The sequence below is a fragment of the Helobdella robusta genome (assembly GCF_000326865.2).
Source record: "Helobdella robusta unplaced genomic scaffold HELROscaffold_9, whole genome shotgun sequence".
NCBI lineage: Eukaryota > Metazoa > Annelida > Clitellata > Rhynchobdellida > Glossiphoniidae > Helobdella > Helobdella robusta.
In genome coordinates this window covers 5,240,511-5,250,365 of record NW_008705512.1, presented here as the reverse complement: position 1 = coordinate 5,250,365, position 9,855 = coordinate 5,240,511, and the positions used below count along the sequence as shown (strand labels likewise).

At 33.4% G+C, this 9,855-nt stretch overlaps 2 protein-coding genes across 2 annotated transcripts; both read left to right on the top strand.

Annotated features, from left to right (window-relative positions):
- Positions 1–741: 741 nt before the first annotated feature.
- On the top strand, positions 742–1,434 carry HELRODRAFT_166455 (hypothetical protein; the record flags this gene model as incomplete). Its single annotated transcript, XM_009033373.1, has 1 exon — positions 742–1,434. The coding sequence occupies one exon, from the start codon at positions 742–744 to the stop codon at positions 1,432–1,434; it is 693 nt and encodes a 230-aa protein (XP_009031621.1).
- A 2,985-nt stretch (positions 1,435–4,419) lies between these two features.
- On the top strand, positions 4,420–8,814 carry HELRODRAFT_166454 (hypothetical protein; the record flags this gene model as incomplete). Its single annotated transcript, XM_009033372.1, has 4 exons — positions 4,420–6,684; positions 7,074–7,331; positions 7,537–8,223; positions 8,632–8,814. 4 exons carry the CDS (start codon positions 4,420–4,422, stop codon positions 8,812–8,814), a joined length of 3,393 nt encoding a protein of 1,130 aa, XP_009031620.1.
- Positions 8,815–9,855: the final 1,041 nt, after the last annotated feature.

Genomic DNA, 9,855 nt, shown 5'->3' with positions numbered 1-9,855 from the left:
CTTTTTTATGTAAGTACAATTTTTCAAGTATTTCATTTTATTTATTTGTTTGTGTGTGCGTGCGTGTGTGTGCGTGCGTGTTAATCTACATATTTTCACGCACAGATTTACACATTGTATTACTTTATACAGGAGTTTGTTTGTTTTATTGATTTCATGTCATTTTCGTTTATTTAATTATTTAATGAATTTTTTTTAAATTTTCGTTTTGAGAATTATTTATACATTTCTAGTCTGGTAATCACGTTTTTTACGCTTTTATTTGTCGAATTTTGATGTTTTTCGTGTGCTGTTTTTACATTATTAATTATTATCTTATTAGTAAATGGATAAACGAATACACAGTCACATGTATTTACACACACACACACACACACACACACACACACACACACACACACATACATGTATATATTTATTTTATTTTATTTTTTTGTTATCAATGTATGAGTTTCCATTTTAAATGTTTAAATAAAAGTATTAGAATTTCGTTTTAAATGAACAATTAAATTTAATTAACTAATTAATTGAATCTTAATTACAAAATCATTAAATTTATTGAGGATTGTGAGTTTATGTGTACTGTGTAATGCTTTAAGTTTAGTTGGGTGCATAATAATCGATGGCAAAGCTGTTTTAAACCTAGATTCTCTTTTCATTCGAAAGTAGGAGGAACTTTGTTTGTTTACATATGGGCGCTTTAAATTCAAATTTTAACATTTTCATTCCCAAAAAATTAAGATGAATCGAAACAAAGACGAATATACGTCATCGACGCCATTATTTTGCGATTTTTTTGAAACACTACTTCACAATTTTCTCCACAGTCGCCATCTTTATCCGCCGGAATGCTTCGAACTCCGGCAGAAATTCGGCGTTCCCGTTTGGATTTGCACCCACAGGGATGTGCTGACTTACATCGAGTCACTAATCTCCGGTATAAAAAACGTTCTAGAAGAAAATAGAATCGAAAGAATTGATGTTTGCGTCGTTCAAGCAGAAAGTGAAATAACTTTGGAGACGTTTGCGATAGAACCACTGAGCCTGCCCAGGTATATCAGTGAAGATCTGACAGTGGAAGAGTTATTTAAATTAGAAATGATGATGAGACGTTCACTGCTAGATGCAATTCAAATATTTTCCGCCATGCCTGATAAGAATGAATCAGATTTAGAGAAAAGAACCTGGAGAATGAAGGTGAAAACAAAGTTGTCGGCCTACAAAAGATTGTTGGAGAAGCAATCTGTGAGCGATGAGGTCATGTGGCTGGCGACCTGGAGTCAAGATGGTGAAGAAGAGGTTGATGATGATGTCGTTGGCACTGATGATGACGATCGTTGTTTGTTCCAGATCATTCCAATGACAAACTTGATGTCACAATTTATCCAAGTACAACTCTACATCAAAGATTATAAGAATACTTGCAGACGATGATGGTCTGGATGATGATGATGATGATGTGGATGATGATAATGATGATACTACTACTACTGATGTTGTTGCTGATGATGATGGTGACGATGAAGATGACGAAGAAGATGATGAGTAAATGAACTTAAATGGTGAACATTGCCATATTTGCAATTGCGTTTTAATTATTATTATTTCTATTGTCCTTATGACTCACTGTGATCTTTTGTTTCTCACAGGAAGCAAACGTGTACACACGCACACACGCGCACACAAACACACACACATATTTGTACATAAGACACATACACACACAGAGATTTGTACATAAGACACATACACACAAAGACACGCACACAGATTTGTACATAAGACACGTATAACATACACAAACACACGCATACTATACATCATAAATAAACACACTTTAGCCTTTCAAAGGACAACGAAACAAGAACACAGCAACACACACTAAGCCTGCATTCGTTCTTAATTGTTCGGGTTGAATAATAACTATAATAATAATAATAATAAAAATGGCACAGTAGTAGGGCACATTCTAGTAGCTATTTATGCATTCAGCAGCTCACTAGCTGATTCTACTACTACTATTACTAAGAGAAGTCGCATGCATACATTCATGCATACATGCATACGTACATACGTACGTACATACATACATACATAAATATATACATACATACATACATACATACATACGTACGTACGTACATACGTACACGCATGCATACATTTATTCATTACATATTTTTATTATTACATCAATAGTTACGATGGTAATGTTATGTATTAGAATAATCAAACCATCCCGATCTCTTTTCAAGAGAGGCGCTATACAAATTTTGATACTGTGTTGCATATGCACACACACACACACGTATATATATATATATATAGAGAGAGAGAGAGAGAAAGAGAGACGAAGAGAGCGTTTGATTTGATGACAATATTATAATTCTTTGCGTGCAAATTATTTCGGAATATTTTTCTATGTTGGTCTTTGTCGTTTTTTTTTACATTTGAAATAAAATAATTAAACATAATTTTAAAAGTTTTTTTTATGTCCGAGCGATATTAAAAGATTTATTGTGAGTTTAGTTTTTGTTTTTTTTTAATTTTCGAGTAAATTTTGTAAAGAATATCAGATTTTTAACCCTACTTTATTTACTCTCACGCATCTGTTATGGACCGTTACACATGCACACATACACACATGTCTACATACTCACACGCACATACTCACATACATACAAACATACATACATTGTATATTTTAATTCAAGCATATCAGTTAACGGTAAAAAAAATACAATTCACGCCACACTACTATATATAACTATTAATTAACAGATACCAGAGCTGCGAAAGCTACTTCCACTACTACACCAACAAAAACTACTACTTCTACTTTTGCTACTACTCTTGTAGTGCTGCATTTACCACTGTAACATATGCAACTAATAATACATCAATTACTGCTAGTACTAACACCGATACTAATTCTGCAACAACAGTTGCTGCTACTTCGAACAGTAACTCTCATTTTAACTTCGATTCTTTTGCAAGTTACAATAACTTTGCAAATCACCTCCATTGTGTATTTATTTATGTTTGGTAGGGAGCTCTTCAGATGCATTGTTTTTGCAAGGAGGCGGTCAGCGCTGACGGTCTAGAAATTGTATGTTGAAAAAGTGGCTGTGAAGAAAAACTTACTGATAAAGGTATGTTTGTGTGTGTGTTGTGTGTACGTGCGTGTTGTGTGTGTGTGCGTGCGTGTGTACGTGTGTGTGTGAAATTTGTTGGTCGTATGCTTATAAGGCCGCGGTACCTCTCTCAACCGATGTGAAAGAGTGAATGTGTATGTGTGTGTTTGTGTGTGTGAAATTTTTTGGTCGTATGCTTTTAACACGATGACGATGATGAGGTAGATGACGAAAAGTAAGTATGGGAAAATAAATCTTCGTATAGAACTATCTTTCGTGACTGGATTTTTTTTTTAATTTTTTTTTACTTATGAATATAAAATTGCTCATTATAATAATAATAATAATAATAACAATAATAGCAATAACAATATACACAATAATAGTAGCTAGCAATAATGGTAACAATAATACAAAAATAATTAGTAATTTTTGCATAGCAGTATAAGCATTAGTAGTAATAGTTACTGATAATTGCGTCGTTTCACACACACACACAGAGAAAAAGAGAGAGAGAGAGAGAGAGAGAGAGAGAGAAGCATACATACATACACATACAAAACATTTATTGACCAGTTCGACGTAATAACTGCTCGGCGAGGTTTGATAATGAATGGCTCATTCAGGCGACGATTTTTAAATAATAATAAAATAATAATAATAATATAATAATTACGATAATAATAATGATAATACAAATAATAATCATAATAATGATCAGGTGCTCAGCTTTGCTTTGTTAAGCCGCCGAGTGCTCTAGTCGAGTAGCAATGAAACAGAAATAATAAAAACAACAACAACAATAATAATTTATAATAATAATAATTTAAAATAGTAACAATAGTTATAATGATAATAATAATTTATAATAATAATAATATTAACTTAAATTAGTAACAATAGTTATAATAATAATAAAACTAATGCTGGGACTATTCGGTATTTCTGCAAATATTGTCTGTCAAATCGGTCTGTAGCGACTGATCGAGAACTTTCTCGAGAGTAACAACAACAACGACGACAACAAGCTCACCACCATCATCACCATCATCAACAACAACATCGACGACGACAACAGCAGTGACGTCATCGACAACAACATCAATAGCAACGTCATCAACGCCAAGTGAGATATAACGAATGTATAAGCGGTCGCCAGAAGGTAAAAAAACTGCTTAATGCAACAACAACAACATCAACAACAACAACATCAACAACAACATCAACAACATCAATAATAATAATAATAATAATAATAATAATAATAATAATAATAATAATAATAATGGCTTCAACTTCAACAAAATCATCATCGTCATCGTCGTCAGCGGCTGCAGAAAACACGCAAGAGTATACGTCAATCATTTCCTCCTGGCTCCTCCCACAACAAAATTACCCGCAAACAGATCATTATCACTACCAGCCCTCAGTTATATTTTTAACTCAGGGTATTCCCAAAAAATATGACGTCACTGGTGGTCCCCGCACGCCATTGGCTGGTACGAATTTGACTGGTAACCAATGGGAAGAGGAGAATACTACTGCTACTACTACTACCTATTTTACTAACAATAATAATAATAACATCAATAATGATAATAATAAAATAAATAATAAAATTAACATTCTCAATTATATTGTTAGCAAGAGAAAGATGGGCTTGATAGTTAATTTTGATTGGCTGAAAAATTTGGATCGTAATGATAACGATGTCTTTAGTACTAAAAATAGTAATACTACTACTACTACAATTAATACCACCGCTACTACCACTACTACTACTACTATTACGACTGCCGCCACTGTCGTTACTACCGGCACTACTACTACTACTACTAATACTACTAATACTATTAGTGATATTAACATTAACAGAGTTGATAATGATAATGAAAAATCTAAAAATAGTAATGAGAAAAAAATAGACGCAGAGGAAAATTTAAAAATAGAAACTGGAAAATCCCCATTTAAAATGCTCCACGACGAATTTAACTTCGACATAACTAATTACAAATTGTTGAAAGGCGGTCATGATGATGATGATGGTATTGTTGGGGGTGATGATGGTGATAGGGGCGGTAATGATGATGATGATGTTAGGATTAGTTCAGCAGCAGCGTTTCATCACGACTATAAAAACGTTGGTGAACTAACTAACGATTACGTTAATGTCAGTGTCAGTTCTCGCAACAACAACAACAACAATAACAAAAGTAATGATAATGATGACGACGACGACGATAATGATGATGGTAATAGGCGAGCATATGGAAGCGGCGACTTTGAGTTGTTGGTTAATTTTGATCAAGATGACGACGACAACAACAACAATAACAACAACAATAACAATAATAATAAAGACGGTGGCGATGATGATGACGACAACGATGAGGATGGCCGAGTGGATTATCAACGGCTGCTTTTTAAAAAGTCTCTAGACATCGGAGATAAAAATAATAATAATGATAATGATAATGATAATAATAATAATAATAATAATAATACTGTTACTACTAGTACTGTTACTAATAACATTAATAATAATAACGACGACGATGATGATGATGATTTCGATGTTGATAGACTGAAGGAAAGACTGGATGAGAAAGATGGAAGGAGTGAAGGAAACTTACCTGTGAACCTCATCAGCTACTACTCCATAACACAGAAGAGCCAAGAAGACGACGATGATGATGATGATGTTGTTGCTAGTGGGGCTGATAATGATGTCAATATTATTGTTGGTTATGATGATGATGATGGTGGTTTTGGTGGTCGTGAGAATAGTGGTACTGCTACTACTACTACAACTGCTGCTACCTTTGCTGGTGCTGCTACTACTACTACTAATGATGATAATAATAATAATAATAATAATGATGATGATGATGATGATAGTAAAATGATGAAAAGAAGAAAAAAGAAGAAGAGAAAGAAAAGGAGGAATGATAATTACGGGAGTTACGACATTGCGAAACTTACATACGATGACGATGATGACGACGAGTATGACGGTGATGATTATGATGATAATGAAGAAGAAGATGATGATAATGATGATGCTGTTGTTGTTGATGATGATGATAAAAGTGATTATGGTGATGATGATGATGATGATGAACTTTTACGAATCAAGGCGAAAGAGGTAACAGAAATAGTTTTAAACTACGCTAAAAACAATAATAATAATAATAATAATAATAATAATAACATTGATATTAATAACTCGGGAATTTCCCGGAATTCTAAAAATAATCTTCGACTAATTACATCATCATCATCATCATCACAACCGAATCTCGGTATCATTATCACGCCCGCCTCTCCAATCGGTTCTGACGTCATGAATGACGATAATTGGTTTGGAGTTGTTGCTGATGATGATGGCAATAATAATAATAATAATAATAATAATAATAATAATAATAATAATAATAATGATAATAATAAAAGCAAAAATGACGACGACGATGATGATGATGATGACAACGATGACGATAGGAAGATCGTAAAAGAGGTAAAAGAGATAAGTATTGATGATGACGATGATGTTAGTAATAATAATATTAATAATATTAATAATAATAATATTAATAATAATAATAGCTATATAAATGATGAAAGTTTCAAAGATCTTGACATCATCAACATAGAAAACGCCATAGTTATCAACAACAACAACAACTTCAACAACAACAATACTACTACTACTACTACTACTACTACTACTACTAATAATAATAATAATAATAATAATAATTACAACAACAACAATATTATTGATAACAAGAATAACATTAACTTATCAACAGTTCCAAATACTGCAAAGATAAATTTCAATACAAACCAAACGAAGGATAAGGGTAGATCGAAGAGTACCGACAAACTCTATGATAGCCTGAGCGATATTACCCACGAAAATGACGTTGACGTCATTAGCTACGATGTTACGTCATCACCAACAACAACAACAACAACCATGACAACAACATCGGCAGTAGCAGCAACAACAGCAACTACAACATCACCATTAATGACATCACCATCAACAACAACTACTACAACACCATCATCTTCGTCATCAACAACTACTGCAACAACTACATCGTTGCCAACATCTTTATTCTCGTTGCCAACACAAACTGCAGCATCAACAACAACTGCAACAACAACAACATCAACAGTAACAGCAACAACGTCAACAACAACAACATCCGCAACATTATTTGATGTTGATTTTTTAAACTTCGCCCCGCAAGCCTTTGAAGACGAGATTAAAACAACAATTATGACGTCATCGTCAACAACAACAACATCAACAGTAACATCAACAACAACAACAACATCAACAACAACATCAGCAACAACAACATTACAACAACCGATAAACATAACAATACAGCAACCCTCGCCAATACCATGGAATTATGTAAGCGATGATAATTGGTTCGGAACGTTAAAGCATGATGATGATGACAATAATAATTATAATAATAACATAATAATATATAATAATATTAATAATAATAATGACGACGGTGATGATGAAGATGATGAGAAATATTCATCAGATGTAACTGCAGAAATAATTAAAGGTACTAATACCTTTTCTACTACTACTACTGCAGCTACTACTACTACTGCTGCCACTACTACAGCTGCTGCTATTTACAATACTATTACTACTACTATAGATAGCAATGATACCACTTCTAGAAATACTACCACTGTTGGTAGTATTGCGAATTGGGATGATGAAAATATCGAGTTGAGTTCGAAATTTTTCTCCATTGATGATTGTAGTAACGACTACGCTAACGCGAACGAAAGCGCCTTATTTGGAAGCGACTTGAGCGGCTTCTACGGCGACGAGACGATGACGATGATGATGACGTCACCGGAAGTTGTGTCGTCATCATCCGAGCCGAAGATCGTGAAAGTAGCGAGGGAGGATTTGCTGGATAGTTCGGCGCTAGATAATTCGGTTTTGTTGTTTGAAAGAGGTGACGTCACTGATGAGGATGATAACAAAGATAATAAAATTACTCTGGATGATGATGAAAAAGATGATAGTTTCATAGCGAAACAAGTATGTAACGAATGAACGAACGAATGAATGGAATGAATAATGAATGAATGCTATTATTATTATTATTGTTGTTGTTGTTGTTGTAGCTGTCTTGTATTATCGCCATTTGGTTGCCTTTCTATTAATATTCAACGTTTCATTATAAAAAGAGACTTACCGCTGCTTATAAATTGATGTAAATTAGTAGAATGATTAATCTTCCCATTTTTTCTGTCCATTCATTCGTTCGTTCGTTCGTTCGTTCGTTCTTTCGTTCGTTCGTTCGTTCATTCATTCATTCATTTATTCATCCATTTAAATGTACATTCGTACTTTTAAATCCTGATCCTGCGAATTTAAAGCACTTAGAACTGAGTTTTCAATGTTTCGTGCAATAAGAATTTCTTCGGACTTGAATCTTCTTCTCAGACATTCCAGTACGCCATCCACAGCTTGAATGTAAATTCTTTTAAAATACTCCTTTGGACCAGAAGGTTCATAAGGTTGTCCACCTTCGTCAATTTTGGGGGGCCCGTCTTATGCGCGGCAGTGATGGGGCTTCTATATTATTCTTTGCAGCTTTCAAAGTTACTTCATGCCAAAAGCCATTAAATTTTAGGTCTTTTTTGCTTAAAATACGGTATACATATCTCAAGAACTAAATATTAAATATTAATTAATTAGTATAGAAAAATATTCAATTTTTATAACAAAACATTGGGGGGATCAACATTGTGCGGGCCCGAAGGACTAAATATTAGGGGGGCGTAAGCCCTTCCAGGCCCCATGCAGTCGACACCTATGATTCGTACATTCACTCATTCATTCATCTATTTTTTGTTTTCAATCTAGCTATCTACATCTATCAATCTATCAGCAAATTTTTGTTTTCGTCTACAAATTCGTTCCTTTGGTTTTTTTCATGATTCATTCACTTGTTCATTCACTCAGTCCTTCGATAGTTTGTTTATATATCTTTTCTTTCCATCCATCCATTCATCTAACATTCATTCTTTAAAAAATTCTCTCTCTCCCTCTCTTTTTCACACACACACTCACACTCACGCACACACACAGACACACACACACACTCACGCGCACACACACACTCATTCATTTGTTTTCATATTCAAAGTGAGTAACTCAGCTAAATATTTACCAGTGCATGCATTGCTTTCATTCGTTTGCTCTTTCAACTTTTTAATTCATTCATTTCAATCTGTGATTCATTTTAATCATTTATTTTATTCATTCTTCTATCTAACTATCATTCTATCTATTTAGTAAATCTTTTTGGTTATTTATCTACTTTTAATTTATAGTTTTATCGATTGTTGAACATTTAATCCATCCATTCATCCATCCATTCATCCATTCATTCATCCATTCATTCATCCATTAATTCACTCATTCATCCATCCATCCATCCATCTATCCATCCATCCATATATCCATCTATCTATTTACTCATTCATTCATTCATCCATTCACTCATTCATTTATTCATTCTTTCAGTCTCTCATTAGCATCAAGGCAGCAGCTAACATATCTCATTATACAAACAAACAATTGGAAGATATATATATATATATATATATATATATATATATATATATATATATATATATATACATATGGATCCGGTTTATATTG